General features: G+C 39.1%; 2 protein-coding genes across 3 annotated transcripts; both read right to left on the bottom strand.

Moving 5' to 3' along the window:
* Positions 1–821: 821 nt before the first annotated feature.
* fcer1g (Fc epsilon receptor IgFc epsilon receptor Ig) lies at positions 822–9,565 on the bottom strand. 2 transcript variants are annotated; one of them, XM_074662068.1, is made up of 5 exons: positions 9,373–9,565; positions 5,997–6,106; positions 4,121–4,162; positions 1,245–1,268; positions 822–1,170 (listed from the first exon to the last, which is right to left on the bottom strand). In XM_074662068.1, exons 1-5 carry the CDS (start codon positions 9,548–9,550, stop codon positions 1,117–1,119), a joined length of 408 nt encoding a protein of 135 aa, XP_074518169.1. In that variant the 5' UTR covers positions 9,551–9,565; the 3' UTR covers positions 822–1,116. The 2 variants fall into 2 exon arrangements, with proteins under 2 accessions (XP_074518169.1, XP_074518170.1); XM_074662069.1 differs by having other exon boundaries at positions 826–1,170; positions 5,997–6,088; positions 9,373–9,559.
* Positions 9,566–9,785: 220 nt separating this feature from the next.
* On the bottom strand, positions 9,786–21,926 carry ndufs2 (NADH:ubiquinone oxidoreductase core subunit S2). The gene is made up of 14 exons (XM_074698861.1): positions 21,769–21,926; positions 20,060–20,163; positions 19,415–19,605; positions 18,539–18,659; positions 17,738–17,850; positions 17,105–17,179; positions 16,937–17,014; positions 16,760–16,845; positions 16,218–16,337; positions 15,353–15,482; positions 13,197–13,292; positions 12,745–12,828; positions 12,297–12,354; positions 9,786–9,984 (listed from the first exon to the last, which is right to left on the bottom strand). The coding sequence occupies exons 1-14, from the start codon at positions 21,873–21,875 to the stop codon at positions 9,947–9,949; spliced, it is 1,401 nt and encodes a 466-aa protein (XP_074554962.1). The 5' UTR covers positions 21,876–21,926; the 3' UTR covers positions 9,786–9,946.
* Positions 21,927–23,901: the final 1,975 nt, after the last annotated feature.

Raw genomic sequence — 23,901 nt, 5'->3', positions numbered from 1 at the left:
CAGTAAAGGCTCATGGAAGTCTACTTGGAGTTTACCAAAAGGCCCCTGAAGGACTCTCAGACCACGAGAAAGAAAATTCTCTGCTCTGTTAAGGCAAAATTTAACTCCTTAGCTTGAATGCCAGGCGTCATGTTTGGGGGAAACCAGTAGCCACTCATCACCTGGACCATACCATCCCTACAGTGAAGCATGGTGGTGTCAGCTTCATGCTGTGGGGATGTTTTTCAGCAGCAGGAACTGAAAGACCAGTCAGGATTAAGAAAAAACAGCAATGTACAGAGACATCCTGGATGAAAACCTGCTTCAAAGCTCTTCTCACCTCACACTGGGGCAATGGTTTATGTTTCAGCAGGACAACGACCCTAAGACCACAGCCAAGATATCAAAGTAGTGGCTTCAGGACGACTCTGTAAAGGTCTTTGAGTGGACCAGCCAGAGCCCAGACTTGAATCTGATCAAACATCTCTGGAGAGATCTGACGCTCCTCATCAAACCTGATGGAGCTTGAGAGGTGCTGTAAAGAGGAATGGACCAAACTGCCCAAAGAGAGGTGAACCAAGCTTGTGGCATCATATTCAATAAGACTTGAGGCTGTAATTGCTGCCAAAGGTGCTTCAACAAAGGACTGAGCAAAGGCTGTGAATAATTATGTACAGGTGATGTCATATTTTGTTTTATTGATTTTTATGGAAAAAGTGAAGCTGTATGTGATATTGACCAACAACTGTTCTGTTACATTAAGTGCTGCCTGTCCTATCAAATCTTATTAAAATGACAAAGAGAGACAGTAATCGACACTTAAGGGCAAAAAGATGATGCTAAGAAGTATTTTTAGTATTTAGAAAATTAAAACAAAGTGTCTTTTATTGGAGTAAAATAATTTTAAGCATTACATTCATTAAAAAATTGTTTGCATTAAGTTAAATGTTTGTTTTTAATGACTTTGCTCATCTTGTCTTGCACATTTCTCTCCTCTTTCTAACTCCTGTATTTATTTTACAAAAGAGACATAAACACTGTTGCTAACAATCTCACACTCTCTCAAAAGTAAAGCAGGTTATAAAATGTGATATTTAAATATAGAACAAATGCAAATCCATGATATCAGCTCATCCCTCACTTCTTCATGCCGATAGTTTCATATGTGTCCTGTGCATGAGGAGTCAGACCCTAGGAGGAAAACAGAGGCTGATGAATAAAACAACCCTTAATCTCTTTAAATCATTCAAAATGATGATACTTACAGTATAGATGCTCTCCTCAGCTTTCTGTCAGGGGGAGAAAAGAAAAGTTTTAGGTACGGTACAGTGAAAAAACAAACTATTGAAAGAGAACTCAGTATTAGAAGACACTCAGGCCTTGGAGAGATATTCAGAGCGTCTATTTATGTCTCCCACAGTGGGTGAAGCTTTGTGCAGCTTGTGGCTGCTGAACGGAAATAAAAGACTGACAACAATAAAACAGTAAAACACGTAGTCGAGAGCTGCAGCAGTTAATTTGAGAAACGCTGTTTGTGTGCAAATGAGTACATTTCAGTCGAGAAATGATCTTACTTTGTGCTCTCACGGATGAGAGCACATTGCAATTAAAGTGAAGAGCGTAAAAATGTCACACCTTTATGATCATTTCCTTTTTTTTTTTTTTTTTTCAATAACACTTTTGCCCTTCAGGAAATTTCTGGAAAGTTTGAGGACAGCATTTTCATCAGCTGTCATTCACACATGCACCTCACAGTACGGAGATTCCCCTGGGGGACTATGGTGGCTCTGAGGGTCAATTGCACAAACATTTCATGAACACAAAAAATATAGATACTAAAATTGTGCTTCATGGAAAACAAAAACAGTTAAAGCAGAAACTTTTTATCTGTATTGTTTTTGGTGCCCCCTGTGGACAGAGCAGTCTCTTAATATTGTGTCTCCAAATATCTGTGATAAGTCTTTATAGAAAACTCTGATCTGTCTTCAATTTTAAGAGAATCTTTCAGATTAAACCACGGATCAGGATTACTTACTACGGTGGCCCTGAGAGCTCACAGCACTGCAACTCAAGAAAACGCATTCAGAAAGACAAAAACACAAGCAAACAAAGAAAAAGCATCTTTACCAATCTGACAACGAGTGCTCAGCTTTTAGAAAACGCGTTTCAAAGACCACAACTCAACACGTCAGAAAAAAATACACTGCATCACAACGAGAGTGTTTCCAGAGGACACTGAAAAGTGATGCACATGTCCCTACATGCTTGTTGTTGACGCAGATTTTTAGTCATAGCTCTATTACACACACTCTAATACAATGTTAAATAAATCAAAAACACACTCCCTCATTTTCCAACACTACTGACAGAAAGATAACCATAAAAGAGCTGTGACTGAAAATCTGCGTCAACAACAAGTGTTTCTCGATATGTGCATCACTTTTAAGTGTCCTCTGGAAACACTTCTGTTGTGTTGGGGTGTGTTTGCAGCGCGTTTTCAAATATGTTGTGAGGTTTTGTGGTGCGTTTTCTAAATGCTGCACACATGTTGTCAAATTGATGAAGATGTTTTCTCAATTTGCTTGTGTTTTCTAAAGTTGCAGCACTTTGAGCTCTCAGGGCCACCGTAGCTTACACCAAATATCAGTAATTTAAGACAGAGAACAACAAGAATTTATCATGACTGTGCAAAAGTGCTCTCTTGATAGCCAAAATGTGTTAAGGTGCCTTCTTTGGACTCTTAACACCTGCTTCAGTGCCCTCCTAGGTGGTAAACCACACTTAACTGCCCCTATGGCTGGTTAAAAGGCTGGCGGGGGGTTGGCCCAACTGTTGAAAAACACACACCGATGTGCTCACTTGGGTGCCAAAATATGCTTAATGTCATTTTCTTTTTTCTATTCACTCTCGATAAAGGTTTGTGCATGCCACTGCTCCGTGGTTGGTGCTGTGGTTTATTCAATAGGGACGATGCAAATAACAGCGAGGGTAAAGGATGTGCAATTGATGAATGTCAGCGGGTGTAACCATTGTTTCTCACAAAAAAGTTACCATGAATATGATTTTATCAGCCTGCTACTCTGTAAATTTAAAATGATTTTAACCAACTCAACCAGAAATAAAGAGGAAACACTGACGTCTACAGCAAACTGACCTCCGCAGAACAACAAAGCCCATATTATCAAGTTTAGAAATGAAGTTATTTAGATTTCCTTTGAGATGGTATTTCATAACAAATAACAGTATTCATCGGTACATTAGCATTACTTCTAGGAAGGTGCATTATTTAATATTTGTCATGCTTTTGTGGTCACAAAATTTGATAATTTAATGGGGCTAATTCCTTAATTTGTTAAAAAATGGTAGAAATGACCTATAAAATACTATCACACAACAGAATTCAAACTCATTAAAAATTTTTTAAAAAAAGCATGTTTGAAAAAGTTTAAAGCCTAGCTGTAAAAAAAAAAATGAAATAAATAGAAATAACTTTTTAAGGCCTTTTTTCTTCTTTCGAAGAGTTGCTAAGTAGCCAAAAGGAGAATTTGTCATCACACAGGTGACAAACTGTTTTTACTCTCTTCCTCCTTTCATAAAGTTTTGTGTAGAATATGTCCAACTAACTCTACTCTACACCTGTCTCACAGATTCAGTTCAGTTTTTATCGAAGGTAAAAAAAAAACACTGAGGTGTCTGTTATTTATGGTTAGCGTGAAGTGACGTAGGGCAAAGCAGAATTCAGAGGAACCAGGAGGATGATACCAAGTGAAAAGGAAATCAAACTGTGGTGAAATGGTTTGATATCATCAGTCTGAGTGTGCGGTGTTAATACAACCACATTTTTAGAGCACGATGAAAAAAATAAAGTTCATGGGGGTGTGTTCAGAAAACATTTTCCCCACCTGTTCAAAAGGCCAATACCACAATAAAGACAACAGTTCAGTTTGTCTTTAAAATGAACCACCCTATGTTTGCTCCTGCCAGCTCCTTCGATTGCTCAGACTGACCGCGGCTATTTCTCCCCTGGTTTGTCACTCTGTGGTAAACTGAAAGTGAGTTTCTAAAAGGCTCAACAAGTCTTAGACCACGTGTCGTGTCTATTTCAGTCATGGGTTCACAACATGTATGAGAAGTTTCTTACCTGCTTCCCCTTCACAGCTTCACTCTCCTTCGCATGGAGGATCTGAAGAAGAGATTTTTAAAATGTATGAAAATACAGGAGTCCTAATGCACTTCAACAATCTTTTTAAGATCATCTTTAGACTGTGGATCACTGGAATAAGAAGATATAAGTATGCTTAACACATTTATTGGTGAAAACTAAACTTACGGTTAACCAAGCTTTGGTTTAATGTCAATGATAGTAGACAAAACAATAAATAAACTTTAATTGTTTCTCCTTGATTAGTATCTGTGTCATACAGTAGAGTTCAGTATGATAAGAGAGAATATCAAACAATGTGATACAATTTAATGAAGTGTATTGGATTGTGTGGTTCAGGGGTGTTTAGTAAACAATCTGCAGAACAAAACCAGCCCACCAGAAGACTCAATGCAGCCAACAGGAGAATTTTGCAAACTGTAGAAATTGCAGATGAGCGCTGCTTTAGCACAAAAGCCTTTGGTTTGATGGCGTTCTACTTTTCATGCACCACCACAACTTTTTACATCTACAGAGCATCAAAAAGCTGCAGCTCCTTCAGAGCCCTGCAGAGAGACTTCTTCCATGTCTCACTGAAATGTCAGTGCTGTTGTTTTATTCTTAGTTATTGTAGAGCTTAAAATCTTTCATCTTTATTTGTATGTTCTGCAATTAGAAAGTTAATAATTATTCTATGCTGCACTCATATTTTCAGTTCTATTTTAATCAAATGTTCTTTGCTTTTTTATTGTGTCATGTTTTTTTTTAATTTTCTATTTTCTTCATTTTTTTATGCTTCAAATGTTTAATAAGCTGGGGGGTTTGTTTGTTTGTTTTTTTGTTTGTTTTTTATGTTAAACACAACAAGATGCCTTGTGTATTAAATTTGCTACATAAAAAGCTGCCTTGCTTTGCCTTGCCCCGTGTACATGTTGTGTATATATATATATGTTTTTTCCTTGATGCTAAACTCTTGTGCTTTGTTGTCTTGTGTTCCTGCTCTCAAAGCACTTTTTTTAACCAATGTTTTTAAAAGTGCTATACAAATAAAGTTTATTATTATCATTATTATTATTATTATTATTATCATTATTTTTATTATTATACATTTGATTCATTTGCAAGACAGGGGGATAATTGGAGAGCTGTCAGGTCAGGCAGTCAGGATTACTACACAGAAGTGGAAACAAACAGGATTTTGAAACAAATTCTGGATCTTAACATGCTGTTATTGATTATAAAGTTAAACACTTTATCGTTCCTTTCCAGGTTCATGTGACTGTGTGTAAATAATAATTATTTCTCAAGAAATTCCAGGTTGCTCCTAATGTTTAGAAAAAAAAAAATTACAGGGGAAACCTCATTGAGATTTGAAAGTCCTGGTCAAGACCGGCAGCAGCATGTTCTCCCAAATGGACAGGCAACACAAAAAGTTCATTAAATGAACATATTCAGTTTGCTTTTACTTTTTTTTTTTTTAAACTAAAACCTAAAGTAAGTGATTTGAATTTGTTATTATAGTCTTATAATGCTCTGATTAACTTGGGATCAAAGTAGGCTGTTTGTGGCCCCTGAACTGAAACAGGTTGGACAATCTTGTTTAATCAATTTTCACAGTTCCGTATCATACCAAATCTACATACAATAATAAAATAAACAACAGCCTGAAATTCAAAGTTTTGACTGAGCCCACAGATCAGAGTTCTCTACTTTCACACCCTTTCCTTCTTCTGGATTGTGCAACATCCTCTTCTTACAGACCACACTCTGTTTTCCACCTGTGCATTAATGGTGCAGCAGATTTAGTGAAATGACAGTTTGTGATATTTCCCCCCATAAATATGTGTCTGTGAAGGTAAAACTGTAGCATACAAACCTTGATTCTGCAGTAGAGCGCTGTCAGGATGATGCCGTACAGGAAGAGGATACCATCCAGGATATAACATATCTGAGGCTCTGCAAGAGCAGCTGAAACGGGGGAGGAGACTGTCAAGAGCAGAACCACCAATTAAACATTTAAAAAAGATAATATGCTTATAAAGAACATTACCAGCTGTTCATCTTAGATTATTTTTGTTTTTTAAATTTTGCATGAGACTATACACGACAAAATATTTCAGACCTTATCCCTGCGCGTACGGTGTGAAAATGTAGAAGCAGTCATATTATATTATATATGAAATATATTAATTTTCATTTGTAGTTACTGGAGCAGAAAGGGCATTAGCTGCATGTTATGTCAACTTCATTCTCAATGAAAACATTATATAAATGTCTTTATTTTAAATTTATTATTTGTCTTCCTTTTTTTGTATTTTGGCACATGTATTAAACAGTAAAAGACATTGAAAAAATTAAAGATGAACATTTTTTAACAGTGATTTAATCTGATTAAAGGAAATTTCCAGGGAGACATAAAAGCTCCTTAAATAAGAAATTGAATATTGTGTGCACAGAAAAAAACTCATCCTAAACAGTAACTTGTGCAAAAAGATGATAGCTTGTTCCTACAAACATTTAATGCCTATCAGGGTTGTTATTGTATTGTTTTTTGTTTGTTTGTTTTTTTGGTAGATTTAAAGTTGTGCATATAAGAAAACAGACAAACACAGGAAGGAAAGGCTGTAGCATTAAGTTAATCATTTCATGCTTACAGTTGGAAAAAGTTAAAACATCCTATGACTTTGTGGCCCCCTGCACTCGCGTGATATTAGAAAACTGAGCTTAACAGTATTTAATCAAAGGAAAAACATATTTAACTATCAAAACTTCAGATCTCTCGCTTTTTCTACCTCAATTCTTTCTTTCCTGTACATGCTTCTTTCCAGTGATTCAAGATAAATCAGATTGTTGGGTCGTGACCTCATAGAAACATGGGTTTTGTTTCATCTTTTTTTAAGCCCTTTGATACCTGCCTGTTTGAACTAAAAATAAGATAAATGGAATGGTTTTGACCAAAAAAAAAAAAAATAATTATATATATTTGGCTGAATTTAGGCTTTAAAATTAAAAACATGCTGAGCTCCTTTAACAGTGAATACTTAAAATAAAACTTGTTTTAGACTTTAATGTAATGGAATCCGCGGAAGATTCCGAAAGTGTAGGTCAATCTTTTTTTTCCTGGTTTGTTTGTGTTTTTTTCCCCTTTTATTCTTAGATACAAGAACTGTGACAACTCCTCTGTGGTGAAATTTCCAGAGATGTCAGACGTCACTTTCAGTTCCCCCTATCAGCTTCCCATTTTCATTAAAATTACAAATTCAAAGAAATGAATCGTCATGTTGAATCAGAACAACATATGGATTTCTAAAATTATCAATATTGGATAGACGTGGCTTGCTGTTGTAACACATGAACATGGGAGTATTGAGAAATGTCACACACGGTTTCAGACTTTGTGCATGTTAGCCAGAGAGAGATGTGGTGCGATATCTGCCTCAACATCTCCCCCCGCAAGAGGAAACAGCAGCACCCAGAGTGTAGGCCACCTCATGTATACATGCAGAACGATGTTTAAGTGTGACTAACACTAACACTGTGTTAGTCTTTACATATAATCATAATGCAACAAAAAGCTACGCAACTTTGTTATTCACTTATATGTTTTTGTTTTTTTTCATGAGGCTGCATCAGGTGGTGCTTTAAAAGCTTCAACAGTACAGCTCTACAGTTGTATGCACTGCATATGTACTGCATTTAAGAATTAAAGCAAACTAACATCTATTGACTTGGGTTCACATCAACACATTAACATCTCAGGATGAAGTCTTTCTTTTTTTGAATTTATATACACAGACTCTTTGTCTAAGACACTATTAATTATGAACTGCAGAAGAAGGCCTAAGTCGTCTGCGACTTTAGGTTAGAAGCAAAACACTTTTGAAAATAATCAGTTCACAGTTTGGTTATTTGTTTATAACGCTGATGTATCTATCATTTATTTTTCTTAAGGTTAATTGTTTTTCTTATTTTGTCAGGAGGTGAAACGTTGAAATGTTTCATCGTATCGTACTTTTTTTTCTTTTTATCCTTCTGTATGTTTTCTGGTACTTTTAAAAACCTTTAAATTTTTTTAATAATATAGCATCTTCAGTACAAGTGTGCTTGAATTTTTCACATTTCTAAAAGTGATACTTTTTAAAATATTCCACAAATTTACGCTTTTTTTTCTCCAACATTAAAGCAAATGGAAACAATATGTTGCTTTGAAGATCATTCTCCTGTTTGCTAATATTCAAACTCAAAACCTGTGATCTAAATGAAAACACAATGACAGCCACTGTTTTAACATTTCAGGATTTGCTTCAAGGAAACGCTGCACATCTGTTTTAACAAGTGAAAAACCCCAAATTTGAGAATTGAGTGTCTGTGACGTGTATTCTAAAAGAAAAAAATAACCTTTTGAATTTGTTTTCCTCTTTTTCTATCTGTCATAATTTAATTTATCTTTGCCTAATTGGAGTCCTAGCTTTCATATTATGAGGCCAAATGTTTCATCTATGGTGGCACTTATCCAGCTCCTTGTTTTCATGAACATTAAGTCTTTTTACTGTAACTGTATGGTTAAAGCCTTAGCCTTCCTGATTAGTTTTGAGGGTGGAGGTAATTAAGTTTTGTTTGTTTGTTTTTATGTTTTTGATATGGGGAAAAAAAGCTGAAAAAGAACAGGATAAACACAATTTTCAGGAACCTGAAAATGTAAAGAACAGACTTGTTATTTCTACGATCGAGGCAGTGTGTGTGCGTGCGAGTGGTTTTGCGAACACTGGCTCAAGAAGAGAAGTGGTAAGTAAAAAAAAAAGGTGGCATTACACACCAGCCTCAGTGCCCCTTGCTGCAAGCTATCAAGTACCAACAGGGTCAGCTTCTGTTTTCACAGGAACTGGAACGTGTGACTACATTTCTGCTGCCTGAGTAACTGTGAGAGGAACGAGGCCAAATGTCTAAAAAACCTCAACGCGCTGAAGAACGCAAAACAAGCAGATATCTAAAAGGACTGAATTCCTGTTTTCTAAGGGGGTTTGTTTGAAAGATAAAACAAAATCTTTATGTCCTCAAAAGAAGTCTTTTTTTGTCACACAAATTCAAAACATTCTCTCTTCAGTATTTCTGATCCAAAGTACAGTATTTCTCTTCTTAAAAATAATTCTGTTGCCTTAGTTTAAAGGTTTTTGAACATTTCACTGCCTGAAAAAATCAGACGAAAAGAACAGAAACTTTTTGTGATAGCTCTTTTGGATGTCCCAACTCACCAGCCCTCCCAAAGCTCATGGACAGAGTGACGATGAGCAGCAGCGGGCTCCTGCCCCACACAGCCATGGCAGCACAGGCTCCGAACAGATGAGCAACCTCCGTCAGCGACCAGAGATCAGCAAACACGACGACTTCTGCCTGTTTTTTTACTCTGTCCTCTGATGAAAACTGTTGCATACTTTGAGAGGAAGTTGTGGTCTGAGTCTTGCGTCCATTTGTCTGAGATCTCATCAGACCACTCCCCCTTCAACACCAAACCAGAGGAAGGACCCATAAGGCCAAGGGTTTGGTCTCTGCTGTTAACTTTCATACTTTTTTTTACAGGTTTTAGTCAAAGAGGAAATGAGCTATAAAAAAAATAAGTACTCTGAAGCAACTTCGAGCCAGTGAAAAGCACAAACGCTTTGTTCGGTCATAAAATATTTATTAGGGTTATTTGGACATTGTACATCTCTGATTATACGCAGAGTCATCTGTCAAAAACTGTGAACAGGAAGAGGATCTGACTAACAGATGAGTGATGGAGAAGTTGAATCCTCCTCTTCGGGGAACAAACAGGTAAGCAGTTTCACGTTAACGGTCCACCTCTCCAAACACGATATCCTGGGTACCTGTGGGATGAAGGAGAAGAGACTCAGTATCTCCTCTAAAAAAAAGCATTCACCCTCTTCCTGAGGGAGCCCAAATCTGTCCATGTACTGATGAAGCGATTATGTTCAGATTACTGTGAATTCAAGTCATGGCAAATGTGATACAAGTGAAAACAGAGCTTCCTCTCAGGAGCAAGCCGAGCAGCTTGTGTGAGAAAGAAATATATCTCTTCACTTGAAAAAGTGTGAGCATTCAGGTTAAGCCACAGACTGCGCGCTCCTATTGTTGTCACAACCACGACACAGTTTGAGCATGACATCACCTCAAAATACTGCAGCACGCTGACCACCAAGTTCAGCTGGTGGTATGAATTTCACTCTGACTGCAGGTGGCTGTTAGCGCTGCTGTTTGTGATGAAGGATTTTTTTTAAAAACAAACATAAGGCTCATGTGCTTATGAGGGAGTTACATTTGCCACAGTTGAAGTCTAATTAATATAAATGATTAAGCTGGAGCTTAGAGGTGCCTCTTTGTTCTGCAGAATTGTTGAAACTAGGTGCATTTCACACTAAAGAGCAGTGTCCATCCCCTGTCTAAAAACATGAAACCCAAAAATAAGACAAGACAAGTACACAAGTATTCTGAGCCTTTACCACAAAGCTCAAAGTTGGAGCATCCTGTTTGTTCCTACAGCTTCATTGGAGTCCACTTGTTGAAAATTCAGTTGACTGGACATGATTTGGAAAGGCACACACCTGTCTATATAAGGTCCCACAGGTGACAGAGCATGTCAGAGCACAAACCAAGTGTGAAGTCAATAGAATTGTCAGAAGACCCCCAGGACTAGAGTATATTTAGGCATAAATCTGGAGTAAGGTCCAACAGCATTTCTGTTGCTTTGAAGGTCCTGACGAGCACATTAACCTCAATCATCTGTGGAAGAAGTTCAGAACCACCAGGACTCTTCCTAGAGCTGGACCCTTGTCTAAACTGAGCGAACAGGGGAGGGAGGAACTTAAGTCAGGGAGGTGACCTATAACCTGATGGTCATTCTGTCAGAGCCACTACAGAGTGGTCCTCTGTGGAAAGAGGAGAAGCTTCTAGAAGGGTAACACATATCCGCAGAAGTCCACCTATCAGACCTGTATGGTAGAGTGACCAGACAGAAGCCACTCTTTAGTAAAGGCTCATGGCAGCCCACCTGGAGTTTGCTAAAAGGCCCCTGAAGGACTCTCAGACCATTAGACAGAAAAGTCTCTGCTCTGATGAGACAAAGATTAAACTCTTTGGCGTCATGTTTGGAGGAAACCAGGCACCACTCATCACCTGGACCATACCATCCCTACAGTCAAGAATGGTGGTGTCAGCTTCATGCTGTGGGGATGTTTTTCAGCAGCAGGAACCGGGAGACCAGTCAGGATTAAGAAAAAGCAGCAACGTACAGAGACATCCTGGATAAAAACCTGCTCCAGAGCACTTTGGACTTCAGACTGTGGCGTCGGTTCATCTTTCAACAGGATGACGACCCCAAGACCACAGCCAAATGTCAAAGGAGTGACTTCAGGACGACTCTGTGAAAGTCCTTGAGTGAACCAGCCAGAGCCCAGAGTGGGATCTAATCAAACATCTCTGGAGAGATCTGACGATCCCCATCCAACCTGATGGAGCTTGAGAGGTGCTGCAAAGAGGAATGGACCAAACTGCCCAAAGAGAGGTGAACCAAGCTTGTGGCATCATATTCAAAAAGACTTGAGGCTGTAAATGCTGCCAAAGGTGCTTAAATAAAGGACTGAGCAAAGGCTGTGAATACTTATGAACATGTGATGTCTTAGCTTTTTATTTTAATAAGGCTGAAACATAAAAAAATGTGGAAAAACTGAAGCCTGTGTATGCTTTCTGGATGCGCTGTATGAGGCACCTACCTCGTCCTTGTGATCACTAAAAGCATTTTACACCACCAGCCTCATCCACCCCTGATGGCAGGGCTGTGACACTAAGGGACCATCATATTAGCTCAGCTCATTCATGCACGTTCACACACCGCTGAACCACAGCGAGAGCAATTTTGGGTTCAACGTCTTACTCAAGGATACTCGACACTTGAGCCACAGCTGCTCATGCAGAAGTATTAAAAACTGCAGTTCTTTTAGCATCAGTGATCGCTGCTGCATGTGAGGGAGGGAGTGTAAAGTGCTCAGTCCTAATAAAGGCATCCAGACTGTAACGCACAGAGGCTGCAGGATTAAATGTTACAATTACTGTAGAAGAAAAAAATCTGGCTACTAACAACTTTAGCTCTAAAGTTTGATGAGTGAATAATTCAACTTCTTACCAATAATAGCAACAACGTCAGCGAGCATGTGTCCTTTGGCCATTTTATCCAAACCAGCCTGGAAAGAAGAAAACATTTATTAATAACAGCCTTTCAGATGAGCGCTTATCAAAGTGAATATTCATACTCTGAGATTACAGCCTCCAGTCAATGCACTTACAATTCTAACAGTTTGTTTGTGCTGCTTTAAAGACATTTTCAGCCTGGCGGACAAAATTCCACCGACTGTGTTGAACATTCATTTACCCATGAGCTCAGAGACCAACAGGAAGGAGGGAGGTGGGGGAGGGAGAGTTATGTATGCTGGTAAAACTGCTTCTATAGTGCTTGAGAAAATATATTTAATGAAGTTAAAGTAGCCTTGAGGACAAGCCGTTAAACACGCTGAATAATTGATCGCCTGTGTTTTGAATATTTCACAGTGTTTTGTGAAGTTTGGAGTGTGTACCAAGTGAGCGAATCCAGGGGCTTTGATCTTGCAGCGATAGGGTCTGCTGGAGCCGTCTGATACCAAATAAACACCAAACTCTCCCTGCAAGCCACACACACACACACACACACACACACACACACACACACACACACACACACACACACACACACACACACACACACACACACACACACACACACACACACACACACACACACACACACACACACACACAAAAACACACACTTTAGTAAGCATATTACATCACAACAAGTCCCAGAAGGCCTACAAAGGCTTCGTAATTAATTAGGGCTGGGAAACCTCGTGTATACTGAGGATCAACAGAGTACTTAATAAAGTTGGATTGTTGTTTGTGGGGATAAATGATTATGATAAAGTTTGGAGTCTATTAAACCATCTTAAGACAATTTACTTTAATATTTCAATGATAAACACATGAGTCTTACCTTGGGTGCCTCCACAGCTGTGTACGTGGCCCCTGGAGGAACCTGGTAGCCCTCTGTGTACAGTTTAAAGTGGTGGATCAGTGACTCCATGGACATCTGAGGTGAGAAACACATAAGATGTTGGGGCTTAGATAAAGTCAGAAGATTTGATCCTTTTCATCAGTTACAGATGTGTGATTTAAAAGAGAAGAATTAACTCAAACATGTCACGCTCCCATGACTCTGTTTAAAACACAGTGAACTGATTCCTGTATATGCAAAGTCTGTGTCCCCTGACTGATAACATGCAGCTGCTGTCATACAAACACACCTGATCAATTTTTGAAGACCAGATGAAAAATCGCATGAATTTCCATTTTGCACTGTTGGATCTTAAAGAGATTTTAAGTAGAGTTTCAAATTGCAAAAAAGACCACAGCCTTTAAAAGATCACATCTGCTCAAAAATGTGGATTCAATGTCAGTTATTGTCTGGTTTTCAGGGTGGAGACAGTCATTTTCAATTTATTCAACCTGAATACCTGAAAGAATTTCTTCAAAGATCCTGAGGGTTACTTAAGAAGTCAAGTGGTAGAAAAACTTTCACCGGCACTGAGCTGGAGGATTTGATAGTCTGTCTGTCGAGACATGGGACGATCCTCGACCAAAGGTGCTGAGTGTAGCCCAACAACCATCAGCCGACATTTGTGTGAGAAGGGTTTCAAGAACAAAGCACGTCTTCAGAAGCTTTGTGTCCTAACATGCCGCTACATTACCTGTTTTTACTTTGAAAGAGAGCACCAAAGGTGAAAGAAAGTTTCATTTTCTGAGGAGACAAAATTGAACCTCAAAATCTAATGGCTTCAACGTTGCTGACATGATGAGGAGATCCCACCAGAGATGTTTTCATGGCAGCACAGTGAAGCGGGCGCCATCATGATCTGGGGGCTTTTTCCTTCAATGGACCATTGGAGCTTCAGGTTGGTCAGGGGTGTCAAATGGCGACTTGATATGTGGAGATGTTGCAGAGGGCCTCCTTCATGACTGAGGGCCCTGGTCTGTGTGGGAATGACTGGGTTTTTCAACAGGACAACGCTGCAGGTCACAATAGTTGCCTGACAAAGGACATCTTCCAGAGGAATCAGCTCACTCTATGGGACCATCCTGCCTGTTCCCTTGATCTAAATCACTCTGACAACATTTGGGGAGACAGTGGATGATCCTCCATGAACATTACATCTTCACCACTTGGGGCAACTTACCTCCTGGAAAGTTTTTTGATGTTTATGGTTTTTTTTGAGACATGCTCTTAAACTTGTGATCTGCTGTTGATACACTTTGTTATTTACACAAATATTATTTTTGTCTCACCCCGTGTCTTCTCTTTGTATTTTGAAACTCTACTTAAAAAACCTAAGATCCAACAGTGCAAGATGTAAATTCTTGCAATTTTTCAACTGGTCTTCAAATTTCGATCAGGTGTTTGATATGGTTGGTTTCTAGAAGCTGGCCTTTGTTCATGCAGAGCTTGCTGTCATAAATCTACATCTAATCTGCAGAGTGATGGAAATGTTTGACATTCTGAGTCAGCCTGTTTAACTTCCTCCTGGCAGATGAAGAACACATTAAAGCTGTTGTGAAACAGCACAACTGTAATCAACACAATTCCATCTGTGAAGCTCTTCCTCTATTTTTTATATCAGTTAAATTACGCTTGGATTGAAATTGCTATTTTTAAGGTCTCTTTTCCAACAGATATTTGAGCTGATCATATCTTCAACTGCAAGAAAACTGCACCTGTGAAAAACTGGTACCTTGATGCTGCCTGATGCAAATTCTAATTTTTATGCAAATGATAACAATCAAAATGCAAGTTTAAAGAGAGTCTAGTCTGTGACTGCTGACTTAAATATACATTTTAAAAACTAATTCTGAGGTGACTCAGAGGTGATCTGAAGCCTTCAGGGGAACCAACTTAAAGATAGCTCTGCTCGCCTAATTCTTTCAAGATGGCTGTTTGAAGACAAATTAGTGACACCACTGAAATTTAATTAAAAAGCCAACAGGGATGAAGCAAGGAGGAAACCCAGCCGATGAAATAGGGTTCAACATCTTTAAGTGTGAACAGCTGGTGGGCATTACAGGACCATCTGACAGAGTCTCACAGTCTGAGCTCACCTTCATCTCAGACCTCTTGGGTGGGGCCACCTTGGCGTCATCCACCTTAATCTCTCCTTCTGGCATCTTGTTGAGCGCCTGGAGCATGATCCGCAGGGACTGTCTCATCTCCTCCACTCTGCATAGATACCTGGACCCCACACACGCACACACACACATCAGGAAACCAGTGAAAATTAATAAACACAAAGACCACAGGTGAAGAGTTTTACTGCATCTCATCAAAACAGCATTGAGTGGACAGACTGCTCCATTTAATTTTTTGTTTGTTTGTTTGTTTTTACAAAAGATAAGTCAGAATCAGAGAGCTGTAGCTGTGTACCAACAATGACTTAGAGTTTTAACAACGTGACAGGTAGCGCTGTGTATCCCCATCTTAAATAAAGCAGGTCAAACAGAAGTAGTAGGTGATGACTTCGACTGTACTCCATTGTGTTTCCACTACCATTATTTTCGATACATTCTAATTTGACTTCAAAGACAGCAAATGTAAATTTTCTTCTCTTTTCAAATCTCAAGTTGTGTTTGATTTAAGGAACTAAAATCCTCAGACTCTGCAGTCTTTCAAAGAATGGAAACTTGTGACTGATGTGTTTAAGTTCATGACTAAAGATGTAAGCATTTGAAAACCTGGGGCCTTTCTCATGAACCATTTCACCCACACATGACGCGAATCTTCACATCCATCATATCAACCCACATGAAAATATGTGGTCACGCCTGCTCACCAACAGGCTGCAGCTACTGGCTGAGAAATGTCGAAATGAACATGAGAGGAAGTGATCTCATGTCACACCATGAATGTTGGTTTAAAGAAAACAATACCAAAAAAAGCGATGATAACAACCATGTGCTGGACTTTTACCTGTCGTAGCAGTCTCCATTGCTCCCGATGGGGACGTCGAACTCTACTTCGTCATATTTGTCGTAAGGCTGGGACTTCCTAAGGTCCCACTTGATGCCGGATCCTCGCAGCATCACTCCACTGGTTTTGGAAGAAGAGGAGAGAGTTAGTGACCTGCTTAAACATTTCAAGTAATACAACTCTTTTCTTTTTTCGGAAATGAGAAGGCAGAGTGAGGTGCTGTCCTGCTCCAGTTTCTCTCTGTTACCACTCGCATCACGAGTCTAAAGCATGCCCGAACCTAGCACAGAATCAGAGTCAAAACATGTGTTTTGGAGCTAGCATGGAGGGATGCAATCTTGGTTGAGGGCTGAGCAGTCATACGCAGAGCAGCACGGGGGGGAGGGGAGCGACAGAGGTGGACACCTTTAGGAGTGAGGAGCGGGAATTCTCTCCACTCACATGCTCTGTCTAAGAAAAACCTTTCTTTCAGATCATTCAAAAGGCCCAAAATGTCGAAGTGTTTAAATTTCTGTCTGTATCATAAGAAGGTTTCTCTCTACCTGAATCCATAGTTGAGAGCATCTTCAGCAGACACCACCCCGATATCAACTGTACGATTCTTCCAAATACGATTGTTGGTCAACATCTGCAGGAAAAGAGCAAAACAAACCTGTGTTCACTTACATTTCATCGCAGATTGCTGCTCAAGCTTCCAGAGACTCAATAAAGGCACTCACCTCTTCTACTTCATCGATTCTGATGGAGAAATTCTTGCACCACTCGTAGATGTCGTCCATCAGGCCAAGAGGCAAATCCTGGAACATGATTTAAATCTGTCTCAAACTTAACGTCTCACTTTAGAAGCATTAATCAAACAAGACAAGCACAGGGAGGAAATCTCTCACCTGATGGACACCACCAGGTCTGACGTACGCAGCGTGCATTCTGGCTCCAGACACTCGCTCATAAAACTCAAACATCTGCAAGGAGACACGGGAAAATGTTACAAGACTTCAAGAATCAAAAGTAGAAAGTTAATCCACTCTACAGTTATTGACCTGATCTGTTTATGAGGTCATTAAATTAAAATCTCTGAGTCTTCATGTTGTGACCACATGGGTCTGCTCTGAGACTGATAAACTAAAAACAAAAACATAAACACTAGCTTTAGTTTACTGGTATAGCTTGGTGTAACTAATACAGTCACAAACAACCACCAAATTAACTCGAGACCTCTTTAAAACAGGTCAGATCTAAATCTGTGGCACCAATGAAACAGAATCAATAGCAGGACGTCACATTGGCCTGTTTAGCCACCTGTGCTGAAAAATTCACTGAGCAAGAGCTGACACAGAAGTCCAAAAAAGAATTAAACAAGGAACTGTCACAGAAAAACTGGGGAAATCTGCTGTTTTCTGTGATGATGATGAAATGTTACTCAACAAAATAAAAATAAAAGCACTCTAAAACAGGAGGACAAACTTTTTCTGGGCTACAGGAAAAAAACAGAAGTGACACCACAAGGCAGCACTCCTGACCTTCTCTCTCTCCTCAAACATCCAGAAGAACGGGGTCATGGCACCGATGTCGAGGGCGTGTGTAGTGATGGCCATGATGTGGTTCAGGATGCGAGTCAGCTCACCGTACAGAACTACAATCACAACAAAGAGGAAATTGAACATCATGGTGATAGCATCAATGTGGCTGTCTATTACCTAACCCCAAAAGATTCATTATTAAATAAATAAATAAAAAAATATTTTGAAATAAATACCAATTTGATAAATAACAGACAAATACATAATATGGCCATTAAATTGAAAAAAAAAGCAAATTATTATGTAATATGTTTTATTATTCTTCCATATCAAATTATCATAACTAAATATTTCATGATTTTGACAATTTTATACTTTTAAAAGCAATGACTTTTTATTTACTATAGCTTTAAGAAAATTATTATCATCATTTTTTTTTTACAAAGTCAACTTTTATTTCATAATGTTCTTTTCCACAATGTTGTTTTTCATCATAACCACTTGGCCAATGTTGTTTTTATTTATTTAAATATGAATCTTTTGGGGTTACATAGTCTTTACCCAAAGACTGAGTTTTCAGAATGTCTTGTGATTTAAAGTATCAGACAGCTACAGTGCAGCCACCAAGTGCCATATGTCATGATGATCCCACACAAAGAAAACTCTGTGTTCCAGCTGTTTTCCTTAACATCCTGAATTCTGATAATCACAGTTCTGTTTGACTGAAACTGAAATACAACAGTGCAGAAAAATGCTTTGATTGTACACTAAGCAGAAACTCAGACAGTCTCTATTTCTCACCTCTGATCCACTGGGCACGAGGCGGAGCTTGGATGTTGAGCAGTTTCTCCACAGCCAAAGAATAGGCTTCCTCATTACACATCATGGAAACGTAGTCCAGACGGTCAAAGTAGGGCAGAGCCTGCACGGTTAAAGAAGAGGAACTGAAGCTCTCGAAGTAAGGGACTTTCAGGTCTGGTGCAATGCCCACCACTTTTCTAAGAGTTCCCATGATCGTCATAAAACAAATCTAGAGCCAAATATTGTCCTGCATGAGAAACCAAGGCCTGTTTCTGTCTAACTCTGTTAGCTGGATACTCAGTCAGACTTGTTTCAGGTTAAGCTGAATTACTATAGCAACAGATGGATAAACTCAAACCTGCTCCCGGGCAGATTTATTAAGACCCAGGACTATAACAATCTGTGCTGCAAAAGATCCTTTATAATTTTTTGGTTCAACCATCAGGTTAATTCAATCAGGGTAAAAGGACACTGGCTGATTGTTTGAACCACATTCTTGGATATTCATTATCTACTGTAGCTTTAACACTGTGAGGTCGTGAAGTGTGTGTTCTGTGCCATTTAAGTAAATATGGATAAACTTTGATACCATCTACTGTTCTGTTTCAAAACGGCCAGTCTGAAACTCATCAACGCACCACTCTGATTTCAAATGCTTCTTTTCATGCGAGCACCTGATGAGTGTAAGCTAAGCTGACAACCTTTATCCTTGCATCTCTTCATTTCCTGAATTTTCCCTTGGGGATAAATAAAGTATTTTCTATTTCTATTTATCCCCCCAACAATAAAAAGGAATATGCTCCCAAAAGACCCCTGAAGATAAAGTAACAGCTCTTTGGAACACGACAGCACTGTGATGAGCAGTCAGTGAAGCACCTGCAGGTAAGTCTTGTACTCGATGAGCTTCTCTGTGCCGCGATGAAGCAGCCCGATGTGGGGATCACATTTCTTGACAGACTCTCCGCTGAGCTCCAGGACAAGACGCAGCACGCCGTGAGCTGCAGGGTGCTGGGGACCAAAGTTAATGGTCAGGTTGGAGACTTCCTTCTCTGCAGGGGGGTCTTTGTCTGTAAGGACAAAACAAAAGAGGACAGGTTAAGAGAGAACATGCAAATATTAAGAAGCAGAACAGTGCAAATAGAATACGGTGGCCTAAAACTCTTGATTAAACAAATTCTCAAAGCATGATACTAGTTTCTTGTTTATTTCTAAATGATTTATTCTTAAAAGAACAAAAATTTGGATGCAGCGAGATGATTCCATTTCATCCAGCATCCAAGTATTATAATCCAGGTATGTGTAGGAAATATAACAAAAGATTATTACACTCAAAAACATTATTTAAAACTCATTTCATGAAACCTGAAAATTTAAAACTACAGAAGAGGCTGTTAGAGTTGACATTGTCTTGAAAGCCAAATATTTCTGTCACCATGAATAAATAAAGGCTAAATTAAAAAATGTGGCTAGATTAGACCCAGAATCCTTTTAGCCCTGAACATGTGACCGTGTTGATGTTACCATTCCATGGAGGTGGGACCCATTTCTCAGTGATGGTGCTGGGATACATCACAGCCCCACCAAACTGCTCTGTCCACTCCACATCGGGCTGCCATTGTTTCTGCCTGTAAAATAAGACAAAGCAAAACATAAGAATCATTCTCAACATGGCGTCAGGCTGATTGACAGAGACTGCAAATTACGCCAACACAAACATAGCAGTGCCAGGTCTGAGCTACTTCTCACGCTACCTGCATGTCGTCAGAAAGAAAGCTCTGAGCTAATTTGTTTGGCTGCTGTTTGGATTCAGGAATGCACTTCAACTGCCAACATAGACTAATAGACTCTTCTGAGAGACTCATACTGGAGCAACTTCATCTGACTGTAACACCAATAGTTGTCAAATTATAAAACATGATGAATAGTTAAAAGAAAACTTTATTTGACTTTAAAAGTCCTAATCATGATATAAATGGTGAATTTTATGGAAGGAAATGCTCATTCTAAGAACGCTGGAGTTGGTATCTTCTCTGCAACTTCTGATTTGGCTGTTCTGGAGGGTTATGAGAATAGACACTACTCCCAACCTCTACATCTTGATATTTTATAGAGTCATACATTCAAGTTTTTATGTCTTCAATCAAAGAGAACAGGACACTGTATAGAGAAGGAAACAGGCCAAAAATAGGGAGTGACATGCAGGATAGATGCCACAGTCTGGATTCTAACACAGGTCTTTTGCTCAAGGGCAGTGCCTCAAAGGATGCACAATCTCGATCCTATACCTCAAGCTTTCTGCTGTATCCTTTTTGCAAGTCAACAGAATCTTCTAAACATAGTTTTGTGCTAAGGGTTTGGGTTCATATCTGACTTGATGTGGTCTAAATATTTGGGTTTTATATCAACAGTAGGTCTTAAGTTTTCTTGACATGCCGCAAAATAGCATATTTTATTGTTACTGTGTATTTTTGTAGTTAAAAGATTGAGAAGACTCAGTTCCACTACTTTTGATCTGAAAAATGAAGGAACTAAAGGTGAGAAAAGGGCAGTTAATCCAACTATTCTTTTAGTTTCACAAATCCAAAACGGTAAGTGTGCAGACACTCCTTCATAATCCAGAACAGATTCGAGAAGCCCGGCTATGAGGGTTTTGGATCAGACGCGTAACCTCCCTTGTAGCTGCCAATTAAATATCACTTTCAGTGACTTCCGCTGTGACTTGTGTTATGCACTGAGTTGTACAACAGTTGTAAACACACACAGCTCGCACACTGGGTCAGTAAAATAAAGGACATTTCCACTCAATGCCTTCTATTTATTACTGTTTAAATACGCATATAATTAAACAATAAAATAGAATAAATTTACCTAGTTTGACCCAAGTCACATACGCAATAAATAAAGAGAAAAACACTGACACAGTGTGGTTAACCAAAATGCTAACAGCTTAAAGATTGACGTTAGCAGCAGCACAGCTAATCCGTTCAGAATGCGTGCTTTAGAGTGGCATTCACAAAATAGTAATATGCATACTCTATGGGTTTTTTTTCATCAAAGATTTTCAATCAAACGCAAATTATAGATCGATACATTAGATTAAAATAACCCAGTCGGTTTATTTAGCATTAGGCTAACATGCCTGAGAGCGTTTTTATTTTGAGCTGAAGCGTATTCCCCTGACTCTCCATTGTCCACACAAAGTGTCACATCTCGCCTTTTTGTTATCTTACCTGTTCTGCAGCACAGTGCAGCTGGGGCTCAGTAAATTGTTATTAAGTATGAGTTTTGTTGAAGGACGTCCGAGTTTAGAGAGCGACCTCAACATCGTGGCCGCCATCTTGGTTATTAGACAACCTCGGGCCAATGACGTCGTCACGCCTCTTCTTTTGTGGTTACGTATGTGCATGTCTGGGCTCAGTGCTGCCACCTATTGGTATAATCTTTACCGGGAGGCGCACTACACTTATTTTACTGCTACTGAAGAATCTTTTTTATACATTAAAGTTAAGGTAGAGTCCGATGGGTTTTTTTTAATTCTTATTTTCTTTTTAAATCCTGGTCAATAGTCACTTCATGAGAGCCAGTGTCTGTGTACACCTCGAACCCACTCATCTGTTTATATTTTGATCTTTTGGCTGGGCCTATCTGGGCGGAGAGTTCAGAGTTTGTATCAGCCAATCACATCGCACCCAGTGCGCAGGTGACTTTGTGTGTCGATTAGCGAGTGGAAGAAGCTACCGTGAGCTGCTACGATAGTGGATGTAGCACGGAGAGATAAAACCCCCACCAAAGTGAAGCAAAACGGCAGACAGAGCTTTTCACTAAACAAAGCTGTACTCGACTTTCATTTGCTTTCGGGCATTTGGAGAGCAGCTCAGGAGGAAGAGCGACGTGATATGGCTTTCTACTGAGCAGGTATGCGTCAAATACCCGTGTTTAGCAAGTGCTAATATGCCAAGTCAGGTGCACAGCTCTCGAGTCTCTCCCATGGAGAAACGTTATGCCCAGGTGGTTGCTAGGCTAGTGTGTATATCGTCAGTCTTGTGGGTAGCAGTATTAGATAAAGATGTTAAAGTATACCAAGAGTTATGCTTTAACAATGGACTCTATGCATATAAATCATTTATACAGTAAAATATACTGAAACTACAAATAAAGGACATATATCTAACAATTTAAAATGCTCAGCAGTGGTCGCCCCACATGATGCTAAGTCACCCCAGATGATGTTTTCAAGTTTACTCAAATATAACAGGCTAACAGTAAGCTAAAGTAACCGAACTGGCTTCTTGTTATGACATGTCCCTCAAAAGTTTATGAAAATACCAATTTGCAGATAAAACGTGTTATTCACAGTTATGGGGCGGTAGCCCCACATGATACCGTAAAGTGTTCACTACATAGAAGCAGGTAAAAGATAGATTTATTTATATAGATAAGATAGACTTAGCAACCTTGAACCTTCCAGTTGTTTCCCTGGATCCCTTAGATGTGTCTGACTCATACCATAACTTGTCCTTGAGGTGGGTTCCAAATAAAAGTCCAAAAATTTTGTTTTCTTGATGATCGCCCCGACCATGATACTTCATAATATGAAAATAGTAGGAAAAAATTTGTTTGTTTATTTTGATGACAGTGAATGGGCAAATGCTTCATATTTTTTTTGATGAATGCAAAACATGTTAGAAATTATGCAAAATAGGCAAAGGGATATATTCAAATCGATTTTAAGTGATTTTAAACCAGTTTTCCGAATAGAACTCAAGGCCGGACGGTAGCCCAACATGATGCTTGACACATCAGATAGCAGAAAAATGACCAAAACTAAAATGTTTGGGGAAATCAGTATATGGGAGAGGTACAAGACTTACATATTTTAGTCTGGAGGTTGCTGCTTGGTGTGTTCACGTAGCTTCTGTCTGAGGCAGTGGGTGTGTGCTGCTGCTGGCACTGTGCCAAGGAGGAGGAGCCCAGTTTGAATATTGTGTTTACAAACAAGTAACAAAAACGTATACATTTAAACATGTATACATGTTTAATGCTGATATCGTATCGGATTAATATCGGTATTGGCCAGTACTCAATGCTGTAGTATCGGTATCGTATCGGAAGTGAAAATATAATATCGGGACATCCCTAGTCCTGATCACTTAACAAAATCTGATATTAACCGATCCTCCAAAAACAACCATATTGGGTGCAGATTCCGATCAGAATATCAGATTAGGACATCCCTAATTTTTATAACTATAGATTTCAAGCTGCCTTTCATCTGTCACAGGGGCGTGTTCACTGGCACACCGTTAGAGATTTTCATACGTTACTGATAACTATTACAGCACGACAGGGCTCTAAGTTACATT

Source organism: Halichoeres trimaculatus, unplaced genomic scaffold, assembly GCF_033239565.1.
Source record: "Halichoeres trimaculatus isolate MK-OKI-2021-1 unplaced genomic scaffold, fHalTri1.1 fHalTri1_scaffold_22, whole genome shotgun sequence".
NCBI lineage: Eukaryota > Metazoa > Chordata > Actinopteri > Labriformes > Labridae > Halichoeres > Halichoeres trimaculatus.
Note: the sequence above shows the minus strand (reverse complement) of the source record. Positions and strands in the feature narration are given on the sequence as shown.

Coding starts and splice junctions, on each gene's coding strand:
- ndufs2 (XM_074698861.1), bottom strand. CDS start 21,875: ATGGCGGCCACGATGTTGAGGTCGCTCTCTAAACTCGGACGTCCTTCA. Junction 17,851..18,538: donor TCGTGCCCAGTGGATCAGAG/GTGAGAAATAGA, acceptor TTGTGATTGTAG/TTCTGTACGGTGAGCTGACT. Junction 9,985..12,296: donor TGACGTTGTTGCTATTATTG/GTAAGAAGTTGA, acceptor TTCATCCCACAG/GTACCCAGGATATCGTGTTT.
- fcer1g (XM_074662068.1), bottom strand. CDS start 9,550: ATGCAACAGTTTTCATCAGAGGACAGAGTAAAAAAACAGGCAGAAGTC. Junction 4,163..5,996: donor CGCTCTACTGCAGAATCAAG/GTTTGTATGCTA, acceptor TCTCTTCTTCAG/ATCCTCCATGCGAAGGAGAG. Junction 1,171..1,244: donor CTGAGGAGAGCATCTATACT/GTAAGTATCATC, acceptor TTTTCCTCCTAG/GGTCTGACTCCTCATGCACA.